The sequence below is a fragment of the Engystomops pustulosus genome, chromosome 4 (genome assembly GCF_040894005.1).
Source record: "Engystomops pustulosus chromosome 4, aEngPut4.maternal, whole genome shotgun sequence".
NCBI classification, from domain to species: domain Eukaryota; kingdom Metazoa; phylum Chordata; class Amphibia; order Anura; family Leptodactylidae; genus Engystomops; species Engystomops pustulosus.
In genome coordinates, this window is record NC_092414.1 from 223,835,920 (window position 1) to 223,855,780 (window position 19,861).

The following is a 19,861-nucleotide window of genomic DNA, read 5'->3' on the forward strand; positions in this document are numbered from 1 at the left end:
ACCCCATCGTCGCCTCCACGATCCTCCACAGCATCCACCAGCGTTCAGCTCTCCATACCCCAGACGCTGGAGCGGAAACGCAAATATAGTGCAACCCACCCGCACGCCCAAGCCCTTAATGTGCACATCTCCAGATTGCTTAGCCTGGAGATGCTGCCCTATAGGCTAGTAGAGACCGAGGCCTTTCGCAACCTCATGGCGGCGGCCGCCCCTCGGTATTCGGTCCCCAGCCGCCACTACTTTTTCCGATGTGCCGTCCCAGCCCTGCACCAGCACGTGTCAGACAACATCACCCGTGCCCTGACCAACGCTTCTGACAAGGTCCACCTGACCACGGACACGTGGACGAGTGCTGCCGGGCAGGGCCACTATATATCGCTGACGGCACATTGGGTTAACTTGGTGGAGGCTGGGACCGAGTCTGACCCTGGGGCTGGTCATATACTGCCGACGCCGAGGATTGCGGGGCCTACCTCGGTCCAGGTGTTTCAGGCCTACTATGCCTCCTCCTCCTCCCACCCCTCCTCCACCTCCTCCTCCGAACTACCATCCGTGGGCACGGCGCCATCAGTCGGTAGCTCTAGGCACAGCAGCAGTGCCGTTGCTAAGCGACAGCAGGCGGTGCTCAAACTGCTGAGCCTAGGCGATAAAAGGCACACCGCCCAAGAGCTATTACAGGGCATCACGGCGCAGACTGATCTGTGGCTGGCACCGCTGAACCTGAAGCCAGGCATGGTTGTGTGTGACAACGGCCGTAACCTGGTGGCGGCTCTGCAACTCGGCAGACTGACACATGTGCCATGCCTGGCCCATGTGTTAAATCTGATAGTTCAGCGTTTCCTCAAGACATACCCCAATCTGTCAGATTTGCTCACGAAGGTGCGCCGCATTTGTGCGCATTTCAGGAAGTCCAGCACAGATGCTGCCACTCTCAGGGCAGCGCAGCGCCGCCTCCAACTGCCCGCTCACCGACTGTTGTGAGACGTGCCCACGAGGTGGAATTCAACACTGACCATGTTATCCAGAGTTTACCAGCAGCGCCGAGCGATTGTAGACTGCCAGATGTCAACTTCCACCAGAACTGGTAGTCAGGTCAGTCAGCTTCCTCAAGTCTACAATGAGGAGTGGACGTGGATGTCTGATATCTGTCAGGTGCTGAGTAACTTTGAGGAGTCAACACAGATGGTCAGTGGCGATGCCGCCATCATCAGCCTCACCATCCCGCTGCTTGGCCTGTTGAAAAACTCTCTGATCAGCATGAAGTCGGAAGCTTTGCGCTCGTCACAAGAGACGGGGGAAGAAGATTCCCTTGTTGATAGCCAAAGCACCCTTAGGTCTGTTTCTCAGCGCATATCGGAGGAGGTGGAGGTGGAGGAGGATGAGGAGGAAGAGGAGGAGAATGTTGGCGAGACACAAGAGGGGACCATTGTTGAGTCCTTCACTGTTCAGCGTGTATGGGCAGAAGAAGAGGAGTTGGAGGAGTTGGAGGAGGAGGAAATGGACAGTCAGGCCAGTGAGGGGAGTGAATTCTTACGCGTTGGTACTCTGGCGCATATGGCAGATTTCATGCTAGGCTGCCTATCCCGTGACCCTCGCGTTCAAAGAATTTATTCCAGCACCGATTACTGGGTGTTCACTCTCCTGGACCCACGGTACAAGCAAAATCTTTCCACTCTCATCCCTGCAGAGGAAAGGAGTGTGAGAATGCATGAATACCAGCAGGCCCTGGTGCACAAGCTGAAACAGTATTTCCCTTCTGACAGCGCTAGCGGCAGAGTGCGTAGTTCTGCGGGACAAGTAGCGAGGGAGAGTAGGCGAGCAGGCAGCTTGTCCAGCACTGGCAAGGGTACGCTTTACAAGGCTTTTGCCAGCTTTATGTCACCCCAGCAAGACACTGTCACCTGTCCCCAGTCTCGGCAGAGTAGGGCTGATCTTTACAGAAAGATGGTGAGGGAGTACGTAGCTGACCATACCATCGTCCTAAATGATCACACAGCTCCCTACAACTACTGGGTTTCAAAGCTGGACATGTGGCACGAACTGGCGCTGTACGCCTTGGAGGTTCTTGCCTGCCCTGCCGCTAGCGTCTTGTCCGAGCGGGTTTTCAGTGCAGCTGGTGGCATCATCACCGATAAGCGTACACGCCTGTCGACTGACAGCGCTGACAGGCTGACGCTTATTAAGATGAATAAAGCCTGGATTTCTCATAATTTCCAATCTCCACCAGGTGAAGGAAGCTCAACCTGAATAATTTATCCACTCCTCCTCATTTTCCTCCTTCTCCTCCTCTTTGTACAGTAAAGCAGAGGAAACTGGCTATTTTTTGACAGGGCCCACTGGCTCTAGCTATAGTACTTTATGCATTTAATTTTTCTGGAGGGCCACCTACCCGGTCCTCTGTTTTAAACAATTTTTGGGAGTGCCACATACAGGCACTCAATCTATTCAATTTTTCTGGAGGGCCACCTACCCGGTCCTCTGTTTTAAACAATTTTTGGGAGTGCCACATACAGGCACTCAATCTATTCAATTTTTCTGGAGGGCCACCTACCTGCTCCTCTGGTTTGAAAACTTTTTTGGACTGCCACATACAGGCACTCAATCTATTCCATTTTACTGGAGGGCCACCTACCTGCTCCTCTGGTTTGAAAAGTTTTTTGGACTGCCACATACAGGCACTCAATCTATTCAATTTTTCTGGAGGGCCACCTACCCGCTCCTCTGGTTTGAAAACTTTTTTGGACTGCCACATACAGGCACTCAATCTATTCCATTTTACTGGAGGGCCACCTACCTGCTCCTCTGGTTTGAAAAGTTTTTTGGACTGCCACATACAGGCACTCAATCTATTTCATTTTTCTGGAGGGCCACCTACCCGCTCCTCTGGTTTGAAAACTTTTTTGGACTGCCACATACAGGCACTCAATCTATTTCATTTTTCTGGAGGGCCACCTACCTGCTCCTCTGGTTTGAAAACTTTTTTGGACTGCCACATACAGGCACTATCCAAATTAAATTGTCTCCATAGCAGCCTCCACACGTTGTCTCCATTGCTACCTCCAAAAGTCGTCCATATAGCTGCCTCCATACATCGTCCCCTTATCAAACGAGGTGTGTCAGGCAGAAATTTGGGTTGTTTTCATGGATTCCACATCAAAGTTGTTAACTTTGTCGCCACCCTGCTGTGTTATCCACAAAATATACTGGCAAACTTTTATCATTTACCAATATTATTTCAGCGCTTCTTGCGCATCTGTTTACATTCCCCTCACCCGCCATATCCTAAACTTATAAGAACGCTACTACACTTGATCTTATACAAAAGGTTCTTAGAAGTGCTGTTTGGGGAGTAGCCTAGAGACAGGGGCTTGGATTGGCGAAAGCTCGCCTGGCTGCGGAGCGCCAGCTCCATGCGCATCATGCGCTTCTTGCGCATCTGTTTACATTCCCCTCACCCGCCATATCCCAAACTTATAAGAACGCTACTACACTTAACTTGGTGCAGGCTGGGACCGAGTCTGACCCTGGGGCTGGTCATATACTGCCGACGCAGAGAATTGCGGGCCTACCTCGGTCCAGGTCTCAAAGGTCTAGTATACCTCCTCCTCCTCCCACCCCTGCTCCACCTCCTCCGAATTACCATCCGTGGCCATGGCGCCATCAGTCGGTAGCTCTAGGCACAGCAGCAGTGCCGTCGCTAAGCGACAGCAGGCGGTGCTCAAACTGCTGAGCCTAGGCGATAAAAGGCACACCGCCCAAGAGCTATTACAGGGCATTCCACATCAAACTTGTTAACTTTGTCACCACCCTGCTGTGTAATACACAAAATATACTTGCAAACTTTTATCATTTACGGATATTATTTCAGCGCTTCTTGTGCATCTGTTTACATTCCCCTCACCCGCCATATCCTAAACTTATAAGAACGCTACTACACTTGATCTTATACAAAAGTTTCTTAGAAGTGCTGTTTGGGGAGTAGCCTAGAGACAGGGGCTTGGATTGGCGAAAGCTCACCTGGCAGCGGAGCGCCAGCTCCATGCGCATCATGCGCTTCTTGCGCATCTGTTTACATTCCCCTCACCCGCCATATCCCAAACTTATAAGAACGCTACTACACTTGATCTTATACAAAAGGTTCTTAGAAGTGCTGTTTGGGGAGTAGCCTAGAGACAGGGGCTTGGATTGGCGAAAGCTCGCCTGGCAGCGGAGCGCCAGCTCCATGCCAAGATCCAACTAACATAGTTTTAACTGCAGCACCTTTAATCTACTACTAGTTCACTGCCTCCATACATGGTCCCCTTATCAAACGAGCTGTGTCAGGCAGAATTTTGGGTTGTTTTCATGGCTTCCATGTTAACTTTGTCGCCACCCTGCTGTGTAATCCACAAAATATACTGGCAAACTTTTATCATGTACCGATATTATTTGAGCGCTTCTTGCTCACCTCCTTTGGTTCCTCTCTGCCACCCATTGGTTTGAAGCCTGAGTCCATTTAGAGTATGTCGCCATGCCACTCTCTAGCCTGCCGCTGCTGCCGCTGCCTCTGCATGCCGTCCCCTATAGTGTCAGGGTCAATTATTGGATGTTTTACATGCTATCTAGCTTCATTCTGTCACTCTGTCATGGCCATGCTGTTGCCCATAGTTTTGGCATAATGGTGCGATTAAGCAGCCTCAGAGGCATCCATGCATGCTGCCCCTGCTGTTTCCTGTCCATTTCCGTGGTGTTTCCATCCTTTTCTGAGGTTCCCAGGTGTTTGGCCAAGCTTCCCTGTGCAGAGCCTTGGTCCCCTTGAAAAATGCTCGAGTCTCCCATTGACTTCAATGGGGCTCGTTATTCGAGATGAGCACTCGAGCATCGGGAAAAGTTCGTCTCGAATAACGAGTACCCGAGCATTTTAGTGCTCGCTCATCTCTAGTCATTAACTTCCTCCCAAATGACATCTGACAATCATAGCCAAGAGTCCGTGGGTTTGTCAGATACAACCCTTAGTTTACATGGCCAAGGAGCAGGTCAGCGGCCCTCACCTGTTCTCAACCACCCTCAGTCCTGTTCATTTCCCTCAGTCAGAGAGCTACTAGGTGGTATGGGAACAGTGCCACTATACAGCGAGGACGAAGTGTTTGAGGACAGTCAGCAGCTGCCTGGCAGTGAAGAGGTGGGGCTGACATCCACTGTTTTATGCAGAAGGCGCTAAAGTTGTGATGTAAAGAGTGGCACAGGAGGTTATGTTGCACTTGGAAGTAGTCAGGCTATGCATACTGAGACCGTTGAGGAGAATAGCAGTGACAGGGAAACACAAATCGATGATGTTGCAGCTGATCGCATTTGGGAGCCATGTGAAGCAAGGGCTTCATCATCATCAGGAGAAGAGGGTGTCACCTTGCATGTCAGGCTGCAAAGCAGGCAGCAAGTCGATACAAAACCCGCTTCGCAGGTCTAAGTAAGCAGTGGCACAAGGGGTCAGCGAGGCAGCAGCGTTAGAAGTCAGAGCATTGGTGGTAAAATCACCTTCTCGGCGGTGTGGCAGTTTTTTGTTAAGACAGAGGAGCCGAAAGTAAGTAAAGCGTGGCCAGGGAGCACCACGCCCCTATGTCAAAACATGCAGCTTCACCATCCAATGGCCTGGGAGAAAGTGTCTGAGATGTGGTTGTCCATTCTGCCGCCGCAGGAGCAGCACCTAGTGGCATACATGCCTTTTCAGCCAGTCAAGGCTCCAGCACCTCTGGGAGCTGTTTGTCTTTGACATCACCAATCTGCACGCATCTGCAAGACATTCCAAAAATGGCCAGGACACTGTGCATGCACTTCATCCATTCTTACAAGGCAAAGCACACCCTCCTCGAGTGGTAGCGTCAGAACGGCCTGCCCCAACATAGGCTGATATGCAATGTTTCCATCCATTGGAATTCCAGCCTCCCGCATGTATGTACAGAGAAAAGCCCGGAGTACTCCCCAGTGTAACTTTGATGTCAGCCACTGGCAGCTCATCCGTGACACCTGCCGTTTGCTGCGTTTATTTGTCAGTTACCAGGACTATGGGATGAATAACGTCTTTCCTGGAACAGATGCTACAAAATCTGTCTGGTCAGGGCACTGTAGTCAGTTGACTACATCTCATGCCCACATGAGTCCGGTGGGGGCTGCACTGGAGGAGGAGGAGGACATTGGAGCACAAGCAGTGTCTGGTGAAATCAGTGGTTTTTCTACTCAGGTGACAGGAGAGGAAGAGCAGAAGCATCCGGAGGAGGTAGAAGACGAGGCAGATGACCCAGAAGCACCATGGCAGTATACAGTGGAGATGGAGGTCAGGAGTCCCTCAGAGTCCCTTGCGCAGATGGCCCCCAGCATGCTGCTTTGCCTTACTAGTGACAGCTGCATAGTCAACATCCGGCATAGGGATGACATTTGGCTCTCCACTCTTTTGGACCCTCTTGGGTGCCTTTCTTCCAGCTGCCAAGAGGGATGAACAACTGGCGTACTATAGAGAGATACTGTGCAGACAGTTGGCCGCTGCCTATTTGCGCCTTTGTCCATCCTCTGTCAGGTCTGACCGGGGGATTCCTGGCAGTCATCACTCACGTACTACTGCCACGGCTGCTGTGGGGAAATTGGGGGGTGTAGAAGCAGTAGCAGCTCCATCGGCAGCAGCTTATGTATGAAGTCCTTAAAGAGCATCTACCTTCACCCACCTAGTGAGAAGCGTAGCTGCCACCACCAACAGCAGGACATGGAGCAGATCCTGCACCAGTAGGTGGCCTACTTGGACAGAACTCTACCACCCCTTTGTCATTGTGCCACTCTGTGGCCTGCCATGTTTCTGCCACCTCCATAATTTGTCATTGTGCCACTCTGCGGCCTACCTATGCTGCTGCCAACTGACAGATGTCTCCCTAGAACACCCTGTGATTTGCATAATGCTGTTTTCACCCTCCACCACTCTATGATGTTGCCACTATGTTTGGTTTTCCCCTGCATTTCATCTGTCAGAAAGGAATGTAAAAAAATTCAGGATCGATAGCCAAAAGCAGGAGTGGATACAGAACACAGATGACATGCAAATATCCCATGTACTGGTCATCTCTGTTTTGGATCAAACTCCTATTTGTTTTTGGCCTTAGGGATACTGATGGATTATTGACCGATTGAAAGCGGACACTGACGGGTGAAAAGAACGGCTAAATAATCAGTGACGTCAATGCAGAATTACTGCCAACACCCTCTCCACTCTTTTGGGGGGTTTCTACATGTGTTTGCGTTTAACAGAACAGGTTCTGTCGTAACCTATGGAATCATCTGTAAGTGCACATGGAAGTGTAAAGTGAAGCGATTCTAAGAGCCGCAGCTGTCATGTGCGTGTCATACTAAAACACAGCATTGTTTGAAGACCAAACCGCGCTCCCTATGCATATTTAAGCATGGCACAACGTTCTACAACACCCTACAGCAGGGGTAGGGAACCGATGGCTCGGGAGCCAGATGTGGCTCTTTTGTTGGCTGCATCTGGCTCTCAGATAGATCTTTAATAAATAATGATGGCTGCTGTGTGTGTCTCAGACTGATCACTGGACACAGGCAGCAATGTTACCGCTGCCTACGTCCTTTGTACGACCCAGGTGCCATTGCCGCCATCGTATAAGCCTGGGTCAAAGAGAAGAGAGTGGGAGCAATGAGGAGCTGGCTGCAGGGAGCGCTGGGAAGTGAATATAATTTTTTTTTCTGTGGCTACCTATATACTGGGAGTATGTGCTGTGGCTACCTATCTACTGGGGGGCATGTGCTGTGGCTACCTATCTACTGGGGGGCATGTGCTGTGGCTACCTATCTACTGGGGGGCTTGTACTATGGCTACCTATTTACTTAGGGGCATGTGCTGTGGCTACCTATATACTTGGGGGCATGTGCTTTGGCTAACTATTTACTGTGGGTATGTGCTGGGGCTACCTATCTACTGGGAGCCATGTGCTGGGACTACCTATTTACTGGGAGTATGTGTTGTGACTACCTATTTACTTAGAGGAATGTGCTGTGGCTACCAATTTACTGGGGGTATGTGTTGGGACTAACTATCTACTGGGAGGCATGTGGTAGGTGTCAGGATTTAGAGTAGTGAACCCCCTGGACCACCGCGGACAATCATGTAAGTAGACACCTGCGACCGGAATCTAAGTGGCACCCGGTCTTCACCAGAGCCCGCCACAAAGCAGGATGGTCTTGCTGCAGTGTGGTACCACCAGGTCATTCCACAGGCGCGACTTGTCCAGGGTGGCAACCAAGGTCGAGGTACAGGATAACAAGGCAGTCTCTTGGTCACAAACAGGCAGATGGTCAAGGCAGGCGGCAATGATGCAAGGTCGGGGACAGAGCAAGAGGTCAGGGCTGTCAGCGAAGGAGCAGAATCAGGAACCGGTCCGGGGTCAGAACGGGAGGTCAACATTTGGGAACGAAACACTGTGGAAAGCTTCCATATAGGCATGAAGCACTAAGATCCGTCAGGGAATGCTGGGAGCCGCTGGTCTTTATAGGAACCCGGGAAGTGGGTAACACCAATCAGCGGCGCGCTAGCCCTTTAAATCTGTGTGTGCCATCGCGCTAGCCAGCCTGTACGGGAGCAGGAACGTGGGGAAGGAAGCAAGAACGAGGTGAATGAGCTCAGAAATGGGCTTCGCCACGGAGAGGGGCACGGGTGTGTCTGCGATCCAAGACGTAGATCACAGGGGCACCCGTGACACTGAGTCTACCTATCTACTGGGGGGCTTATGCATATAGTACGGCTCTTACGGAATAACATTTTAAAAAATGTGGCATTCATGGCCCTCTCAGCCAAAAAGGTTCCTGACCCATGCCCTGCAGGCTCTCTGCAGCCAGGAAATACCTGGTTTTTAAAGCGATTTGCCATGATCCGATTTGGATCAAATCAAATTTTTTCGGAAACTTTGGCTTACTCGGCAAATTTAATTTTTGTAAAATTCGCCCATCTCTACATATCATTATAACCAAAGCCTAAAATTCTAAACTAGGGAAAACCTGCTGATTTTGGTAATGTCACCTCATACCTGATGAGGAAGGTCCCATGTCCTTTCATTAAATCTGCATGTTGTGCAATACAAGTTTTTATCACAACACGGATTCCGCAACAGCAAGAGTTAATATCAATGACATCAATCAGTATGTCCTCACTATAATGGCGCAGGTACATGGATGGTGCGTAAGAGAGGACATAATCCTATTAGTAAAGAGTTGACCTCACTGTCTTAATAACATTTAACTCCCTTAATTTTGTTCATGGCTTTGATCTGACCGCCGTGAGCTGCAAACCTATATAAATGGGATATCACCATAATGATATTGACTCACCTTGAATCCCCCCCCACCCCAACCCCCGATAGTCTCCAAGGCAGCCCCAAAGTCTGATGAAGGACCCCGAACTGTTTTCAGCTGCTGAATGACAGATGCTGTTTCCGACAGGATCGGTCACTGTGAATGTCCCCCTATGCATCTACATAGGCTGACTACTCTAATACACCACCATACATCAGAACTGTAGTGCATTAGTTTGGACAAGCGATCAGGTGATCACTTTTTTAAGTCCCAGAGTGGAACAGTAAAAAAATGTAAAAAAAAAAGTAACAAAAATTTTCACAAATAAAAAAATAAAATAAAAAATCCCCTTAATGCCCAATATGTAATAAAGCTCCCACATATAACACCAGACAATCTGCACATATATGGTATCACCGTGTCCATAACAACTTGTACAATAAAATAAAATCATTACTGAATCCACACAGTAAATATAATAAAACAAAAATAATAAAAAACCTGACAAAAATTAGGATTTTTGCACATCCAACCAAACAATAAAATCAATAGAAAATGGCCAAAATGTCCCAATGGGGCACATTTACTTACCCAGTCCAGTCACGATCCAGTGGCGCATTCTACGACGAGGATTCACTAAGACCGTGCGCCCGATATCCAGCAGCTGTTGCTGCTGCGCTGACGTCCGCCGGAGTTCACCTTCTTCGTCCCGGTGCATGTAAGTGCTGATCTTGCGACACAAATTTTTTTTTTAATTCCGCATTTTTTCCGAATCCTTCAGGTTTTCCAACGGCCACGCCCCCCGATTTCTGTCGTGTGAAAGCCGGCGCCGATGTGCTACAATCCGTTCGCCTGCGCCAAAATCCCGGGGCAATTCGAAGCAAATCGGAAATATTTGGTAAACCCGTGATTTTGACCATTAGTAAATGAGCCCCAATGATTCCAATTAAATAGTAAAACTTATGCCGCAAAAAAATAAACCCTAATACAGCTCAATCAGCAAAAAATCTAAATGTTACGCCACTTAGAATATGTTAAAGCAAGTGATTTTTTTCTCCAAATGTGTTTTTATTCAGCAAAATTATTTACAGATTAAGAAAAAGCTATAAATGGGATATCGCCGTAATCGTACTGAACAATAGAACATAAAAAACATGACATCTGTGCTATACAGTGTATACAACAAAACATAAAAGTAGAAAATCAGTATCAAAATAGATTTTTTTTTTTTGCATTCCGGCCACCCAAAATAGTGTTATAATACTCCTTGAGGGGCTTAGTTTCCAAAATGGGGTCACTTTTTTATTTTCCCTCCAAAAGCTCTGATGGTGCCCCCTCCGTTCTGCGCGCTGCGTTATGGGCCCATAAAGTGGTTTACATCCACATGAGGGGTATTGCCATATTTGAGAGAAACTGCACAACAAATTCTGAGATGTGTTTTTGTATTTTATCCCGCATGAAAATGGAAATTCTAGGGATAAATAAACATTTGATTGTCAAAATTTGAAAATTCCGAATAGAACCTTTTGATTTGATTTTGATTTGTTTCACCTTTGATGCTTAAACGGATAACAAGCGTAACGTGAAAAATTGGACGGTTGCAATTTAAAAATATGGCACTTTGTGGGGAGTTTCTAATAAACAGAACTTGTAAAACTCCTATAAATATAAAATACTGTATATACTCAAGTATAAGCCGAGGCCCCTAATTTTACCACAAAAACATGGGAAAACCTATTAACTCGAGTATAAGCCGAGGGTGGGAAATGCATTGGTCACAGCCTCCCCAGTATAGCCTGTCGGACCCTGCCCCATAGTATATAGCCAGCCCCTTGCCCCCCAGTATATAGCCTGCCAGCCCCCTGCCCCAGTATATAGCCAGCCCCCTGCCCCAGTATATAGCCAGCAGTGGGGGAAGCCAGAAAGGTGAGTTTTGATATATTTCTACTCGAGTATAAGCCGAGTTTGGGCTTTCAGCACGGTTTTTGTGCTTAAAAACTAGGCTTATACTCGAGTATATATGGTATACTCGAGTATATATATTTAGGAATTGATTCCTAAATTTTTGGGAAAATCTGTAAAATTGCTGATAAATTTCTACGCCTCCTAACATCCTAATAATATAAAATAATATTTTAAAAAATTAAGTCAACATAAAGTAGACATATCATTAATTTTTGTTAGCAACCAATTTGGGAGGTTGAGTTAACTGTATAATGAGGATAACATTCAGATAATCGCACAATTTTTCAACATTTTCACCAAATTTTAAATTTTTCATAAATAAGTGCAAAACATTTCGACCAAAATATACCACCAAGGTCACAAAAAATTATCTGAAATTAACCTAGGTAAGTTAAAGTGTTCCAAAGTTATAATCTCATTTAGTGACACATGGTAAATTTAATAAAATCTGGCTAAAAAATATCTGGGTCCTTAAGGGGTTAATGTTATATTCTCCGCCTCTGTGACTTTAGACAAACAATTAACATCTCACTTTAAATTAGATTTTCTGGAAGAACTGGAAGATGTTAAGCTGCTTGCCAACATACTTGTGGTGATTTCTTATCTCAATTTCTGCTGACAGGTTCCTTTTATACCAGCTAAGCTGCAGCTATGGGAACCCAGGAAACCATAAATATAAAGATAAAAACAAAAAAACAACAATGGAGGGCAGAGCCTGGGGTAATAACGGAAGGTAAAGTGTAAAAGATAAAAACAGTCCCCTATGGGGTGCTCACCATCAGCCACCTTGTCTAGTATGCAAGGAACCATGTTGCAGGGTAGCGATGAGTCCAACACGGTTACGGTCTGCTGCTCCTCTAGCCAAAATGGAGAACGACAGTTCCAAGGGAAGGAGACCGGCGGTATATAGTGTACAGAGGTGGATAGGCTAGACCAGTGGTGGCGAACCTATGGCACGGGTGCCAGAGGCGGCACTCTGAGCCCGTTCTTTGGGCACCCGGGCCATCGCCCCAGCACACCATATAGGACTCAAAGAATCTTAAAGTGACACTACTTGAGACTGTAGGAAGAGGGAGAATGAGTAGACAGGGCCAAATTATCTTTGGAGGACCTCCTGCTGGCCCCACGATTCTCTGTGTGCAGAGGGACACTGGAAAGAAGCAAGAATAATGCAAATTTTCCATCTTTCTACTGTGTTGCTGTCCTCAGGAGACCAATATGATTGAAAGTTGTTGAAAAACAGGGAGCAATAAGTTACTGCTTTAATTTTTGGTGGCACCCCGCGATAAATAAGGGGGGTTTGTTTTGCAGTTTGGGCACTCGACCGCTAAAAGGTTCGCCATCACTGGGCTAGACTATGCCGGCGCTGACCACTGGTAAGGAGTATCAACGGCAGTGAAGTACTTGCATCTCCATTTATTGGTATAAAATAAAGTGTTTTAAAAAGTTACAAAGGCAGAATAATAAAATGCTAAATCCTTCTAACGCATTTCAGGTCGGACAACCCTTTCTCAAAGATAGGAATAATGTGATGGTAGGTAGGCAGCTGCATCAATACCTGTAAACCTACCATCACATTACTCCTATCTTTGAGAAAAAGTCGTCCAACCCGAAACGCGTTAGAAGGATTTAGCATTTTATTATTCTACCTTTGTAGCTTTTTAAACACTTTATTTTATACCAATAAATGGAAATTTAAGTACTTTGGATTTGAGTCAGTATTCACTGCTGTTAATACTCCTTACCGGTGGTCAGCGCCCGTATAGTCTAGCCTATCCACCTCCGTGCTTGATTAAATGAATTGAATGTTGTTATGCTTTAGATAAGTCTTAGTTATTACTCTGATTTACTACTGTTAACAATTGTTAAATCCTTCCTAATAATGGAAATTTCTATCATGTTCTTTAACATTTAAGACAAAGAGAAGAATATTGTTGTAATATACTGTAATTAACAATCAGAAAATGTATAAGTCACCACATAAAGTACAAAGGCTTTGTATAACGTTACTCAGTTTCTTATTATGGGATTTCTCTTACTATACACCATAGGAACACGAGTTGATAAGAAAAGAAAAAATTATAAATAATTCACAGTATATGAGTATATATATTATTATGCAAGTATATATTGCATACATGCAAAATTTCATTAAAAAATGCAGCCGAAAGTTTAAATTACAACGTGGAATAATAAAGGTGATATTTTTTTTTTCATTATGGCAGTAAAGTTCAGTAAGGAAGAAGGAAAGTTTATTATGCTAGAATAAGATAAAATTACGGATGCATAATTTAGCAAAATTTGAATAAGTTTTTCTCATTGTCAAAAAACATTTATAAAGTATGAATTTACAATTGGAAATTAATTTGCATATTTTGCAGTGTTTTATTTTTACTTAGCATTTTATTTTGTGATATATTTCCTTTTAACCCATCAAATTAGTCAAATCTTATACATTAAAGAAAATTTACCACCAGCATGAAGGACTTTACACCAAGCACACTGACATACTGGTGTGCGCCCCCTCTGGCAGGATCTACTCTTCTTTTAGCTGCTTATTTCTGTTTTTTTACAATAAAATGATTTCCAAAATATGCATAGATGTTAATTGAACCTTGAGCCCCGCAGGCTCATTTGCATAAAAAAGCATTTTATTTTTCTAAAAAAGCAAGAGGGTATATCCACACCAGTATGTCAGTGTGCTTGGTGTACAATCCTTCATCTTGGTGATACTTTAATACTAAACAATAAAAAATAAAGGAGGGTTTTTTTGAAAATGAAAATATGTTATTATCATCTTGTTGTAAGGCCACTTCAATTTCACTTCTAAACAAAAAAACTAATTAAAACATTCTCTGTTATTTACACGGCAAAAATTTAGGGATTTGTTGGATCAAAAGATAAATCTCTATCTGCATTTACAACAATGAGGCTCATTTACTAAGGGTCCGAACACTGCACTTTCGTCGGGGTTCCCAAATATTTCCAAATATTTGCCCTGAATTGCCCCGGGTTTTTGGCGCACGACCCGACGGTTTCGGACAAACTGCGGGATTTAAAAATGGAATTTTGGCGCAAGATCAAGAACTCACATGAACCAGGAAGAAGAAAGTGACCTCGGCGCAGAAGCAACGGATGCAGGAACTCGGGCGCACGATCTTAGTGAATCGTCACAGACCCGAATCCTCGTCGGACAACGCACCGCGGAATCGCGACTGAACCGGGTAAGTAAATGTGCACCAATGTGTTTTTTTATAACATATGAAAGACGTTCAACTATTGACCATGATAAATCTCTTGTGCATAGAGCAGGAGGGGGTGGTCACACGGTCCACTTTTTAAAACGCAGTGAAACCGGAATGGACAGCGGCTTGTGCTAATTGCATCTGTGTTACCATTGAAAAGCTTGTGATTGGTTACATGCACCAAATATTTAGCATTGTGTACAAGTGGTACAGTTTATACTCAAATGCTTTTTTCAGTGGAAATGCAAATGTGATTGGCACAAGCCTATTCCAATACAAGCCGAACAAGTGACTGCACCCCAACTCTTTTCCTAAAAAAAACCCCATGTGACTGTCTGGTCTAATGCCCATCATGTTTCAGTGCTGGGACTCCGGTGCAGCTGAAGGAGTCCCTGCACTCACTGGTTTTGCATAATAAGGAGTCCCTGCACACACTGGTTTTGTATAATAAGGAGTCCCTGCACTCACTGGTTTTGCATAAAAAGGAGTCCCTGCACTCACTGGTTTTACATAATAAGGAGTCCGTGCACTCACCAGTTTTGCATAATAAGGAGTCCCTGCACTCACTGGTTTTGCAAAATAAGGAGTCCCTGCACTCACTGGTTTTGCATAATAAGGAGTCCCTGCACTCACTGGTTTTGTATAATAAGGAGTCCCTGCACTCACTGGTTTTGCATAATAAGGAGTCTGTGCACTCACTGGTTTTACATAATAAGGAGTCCCTGCACTCACTGGTTTTGCATAATAAGGAGTCCCTGCACTCACTGGTTTTACATAATAGGGAGTCCCTGCACTCACTGGTTTTGCATAATAAGGAGTCCCTGCACTCACTGGTTTTGCATAATAAGGAGTCCCTGCACTCACTGGTTTTACATAATAGGGAGTCCCTGCACTCACTGGTTTTACATAATAAGGAGTCCCTGCACTCAATGGTTTTGCATAATTCATTCACTTCAGTTGATGGGAGGCTTTTAAAATTCTAATGATTATGAAAGTAGTTGGATTGTGCTAACAAGATCTGATATATTAATGGAGACATCATGGAACCAACAAGCACTGAGACTATTATTTCCTGACATTAAGTTATTTCCTTGACTATGCACAAATAAGTCTCTGACACTTATATTCAAACACAGACCTTCATATATTTCATCACCGCAGATTGAATCTCTCTGTTTCTCAGACTGTAAATGATAGGGTTAAGCAGAGGAGTTAAGATGATGTAGACAAGGGAAATAAACTTGTTAGCCGTCAATGAATGTCCACTGTAAGGGACCATGTAGATGATGAGCATGGAGCCATAGTAGGTAGAGACCACGACCAAGTGGGAGGTACAAGTAGAGAAGGTTTTCTGCCGACCAGATGTGGAGGAAATTCCAAAAATGGTGATAAAAATAGAGACATATGAGATGATGATAAACAAGAAAGGCAGCAGAATCAATGGAACCGAGAGGACAATCATGTCTATACTCACTCCTGTTGTGTCTGAGCAAGAAAGTTCTAATATAGGGGAAAAGTCACAAAAGAAATGATTGATAACATTCGGCCCACAGAACACTAAGTCGCATAATAGCACAAGTGTTATAAGCACTAACATGAAACTGACTAGCCAAGACGAGAAGACCAGGCTGTATTTCAGCTTGACGCTCATAATCGATGTGTAATGTAGAGGTTTACAGATGGCCAAGTACCGGTCATAGGACATGGCCGTCAGCAAAAAACACTCGGCACAGACGGTTCCCCCATAAATATAAAACTGGGCTAAACACCCAACATAAGGTATAGCGCTCCCTTCCCTGATGATAACCACCAGCATCTTAGGGACAATAGTTGTGACAAGGACTATGTCTGACAGGGCCAAATGTCCCAGGAAGAAATACATGGGAGAGCGGAGACGTTGGCTGGTGGACACCAGTACAATGATCAAGATGTTCTCACATATCGTCATGGAATACATGAGAAGAACAATAGAGAAGAAAGGCAACTTGTAATCAATAAGATTCGGGAATCCCAGAATAAGAAACTCAGTGACAGTTGTAGAGTTGATCTCCAGCATCTTTGTCTCTACGAGTTTTGAGAAGGTGTTTTGTAAAGTGTTACGATGAGGACACATCGATGAACCAGCTTGATGATCCACGGACAAACCTCACCTACTCTGTCCTACATAGATACTGAAGCTTGTAAACAGAGATAACTTTTCTTCAAGACCTACCTATTCCAGAGATCTTACATCACAGTCCAGAGATCTTACATCACAGTCCAGAGATCTTACATCGCAGTCCAGAGATCTTACATCACAGTCCGGCATCTAAGGAGACTTCTGCCACTGTGAAATATAGGAAATATCCAGTATCTTCGGAAAATAAAAATAATTTAGAACATCGTGTCCTACTTTTATCTGAGCTGGAATACCCGAAAGAAATAGACATCTAGAGATAATTTCCCCTAAGGTTGTAATCACATCAACTCTCAAGATATTTTCTGTAATTATTGGAGGACAGAAATAAAGAAAGATGTAATCCCGGGAAATAAGAAACTGTAGACGTTATACCTCTTGCCACTATACCACACAAGCTTCTAGTTTTAAAGATATACGAGGGCGGTTCAATAAGTTCCTATGTTAGAAATGAAGACACCATTTTTTCAAATTTTTATTTTTTTTTCAACATAGTCCCCTTTTAGAAAGATACACTTCTCCCAACATTCCTGCCATTTTTTAACCCCTCCACAAAATAGGATGTGTTGAACTCGCCAAAATGCACCTCTTTCTCAACAATGACTTCCTCGTTTGAGCGAAATTTTTTTCCCACGAGCCATTTCTTCGTGTGAGGGAACAAGAAAAAGTTCCAGGGAGCCAGATCGGGCGAATACGGGGGGTGCGGCTGCAATTCATAACACAATTCATGCAGTTATGCGGCAACAACTCCAGATGAATGTGCTGGTTTGTTATCGTGGTGAAACTGCACCTTCTTTTTTGACAAATGCGTCCGTTTCTCCTTCAATTTTGTCTCCTTCGAAGTGGTTCAATAACTTACTATAGTAGGTGTAGAAGGTCATAACCCCTGATAATGTTACTGGTAGGGCTACTGTCCATGAGGTGGAGGGTCATAACCCCTGATAATGTTACTGGCAGGGCTCCTGTCCATGAGGTGGAGGGTCATAACCCCTGATAATGTTACTGGCAGGGCTCCTGTCCATGATGTGGAGGGTCATAACCCCTGATAATGTTACTGGCAGGGCTCCTGTCCATGAGGTGGAGGGTCATAACCCCTGATAACATTACTGACAGGGCTCCTGTCCATGAGGTGGAGGGTCATAACCCCTGATAACATTACTGACAGGGCTCCTGTCCATGAGGTGGAGGGTCATAACCCCTGATAATGTTACTGGCAGGGCTCCTGTCCATGAGGTGGAGGGTCATAACCCCTGATAACATTACTGACAGGGCTCCTGTCCATGAGGTGGAGGGTCATAACCCCTGATAATGTTACTGGCAGGGCTCCTGTCCATGAGGTGGAGGGTCATAACCCCTGATAACATTACTGACAGGGCTCCTGTCCATGAGGTGGAGGGTCATAACCCCTGATAACATTACTGACAGGGCTCCTGTCCATGAGGTGGAGGGTCATAACCCCTGATAACATTACTGACAGGGCTCCTGTCCATGAGGTGGAGGGTCATAACCCCTGATAACATTACTGACAGGGCTCCTGTCCATGAGGTGGAGGGTCATAACCCCTGATAACATTACTGACAGGGCTCCTGTCCATGAGGTGGAGGGTCATAACCCCTGATAACATTACTGACAGGGCTCCTGTCCATGAGGTGGAGGGTCATAACCCCTGATAACATTACTGACACACTCCTGTCCATGAGGTGGAGGATCATAAGAACTACTTGGTCAAGTCACCACCGCACTGCAGCAGCTGTTTACCTCTGTACACCAACATCTGGCTCCAGCGACTACTCCTGCGGCAGTTCCTGCGACCTCTCCCGTTATTCCAGCTTGTCTACCAGTGCCAGAACCAAGGTTCAGACTCTCTAAGCCTGACAAGTATGATGGCAGGGGCTTTGTTACACAGTGCTCGCTGCACATAGAACTGATGCCATCTCAGTTTGTCACCGAATGCTCCAAGGTGGCATTCATTGTTAGTTTACTTTCCAGGAAAGCTCTGTCCTGGGCTACCCCTCTATAGGACAGAAGAGATCTAATCACAGCTACCCATATTGCATTCCTGGCTGAATTCCAATCCATATTCCAGGAACCCGCGCAAGCCTTCTCAGCTAAAATGTGACTGCTGAACTATGTCAAGGGGACTCGTCCGTAGGCGTATACGCTGCCAAGTTCCGTACCCTGGCTTCCAAGCTCTCCTAGAATGGCACGTCCCTGTCCGCAACATTCAAAAAGGGACTGTCCTCTCAGGTCAAAGACGCATTGGCTGTCCGTGGCCTGCCGGCTACTCTGAGTGGTCTCATCACCCTGGCCACTCGGATAGATGTGCGGTTCATGAAGAATGCTGAAGAGTTGTATCACAAGCAACCACAGGCCTGACTTCCACATCCACCTCATTTAGCTCTGGTTTCCCAAAGGCCACTCCAGCCTCCCGACGCACAGTCAGAAGTGGAGCCTATGCAAGTCGACAGAGCTGGACTCACCATCAATGATCATTCCAGGCATTGTCAGGAGAACCTCTACTTGTACTGTGCCGGTCCCAAGCACTTCATTGGGGCTTGTCCTGTCTGTCCCTCCACGTCCAGGAGACGCCAGCACCTAGGGCTCCTGGGACAAACATCCCTAGGCTTGAATACAGTTTCTCTGCCACTGACAGTTCCTGCATTCCTCAGTGTCGGTAACCTCACTCCTGTGCAAGTCTCAGCTTCTTGGACTCTGGTTAGGTGGGGAACTTTGTGGATGCTGCTCTGGTCAAGAATATCCTATCCATATCTTCAGTCAATGGACAAATCTTGTCCGATCTAGTCCGGTACCACACTAAACCGGTTTCTTTTCAAATTGGAGCTCTTCACAAAGAAAGACCGTTCTTCTATGTTTTGCCATGCTCCACGCATCATCTCTTCTCCTGGGTCTTCCATGGCTGGAAGACTGGGGAGGTCTTGTGTTGGGGATCAGAATGCCAGTAACGCTGCATGGTGACACCTCTACACGTCCTGACTTCTTCTGTGTCTCCCAAGTCTCTGGAGGGTCTGCCAGCATGCTAACGGGACTTTGCAGATGTTCTTTCCCAAAAACCGGCAGAGACTTTGCCCTGTGGACATGCTGCCTGGAACCTAGCCCCCTAGAGGCCGTGTCTATCTTCTCTCTGTCCCTG

General features: G+C 45.9%; 1 protein-coding gene across 1 annotated transcript; it reads right to left on the minus strand.

Annotated features, from left to right (window-relative positions):
* Window positions 1–15,660: 15,660 nt before the first annotated feature.
* Window positions 15,661–16,590, minus strand: LOC140128800 (olfactory receptor 6B1-like). The gene has a single exon (XM_072150502.1). It carries the CDS (start codon window positions 16,588–16,590, stop codon window positions 15,661–15,663), a length of 930 nt encoding a protein of 309 aa, XP_072006603.1.
* Between the last annotated feature and the right edge of the window lie 3,271 nt (window positions 16,591–19,861).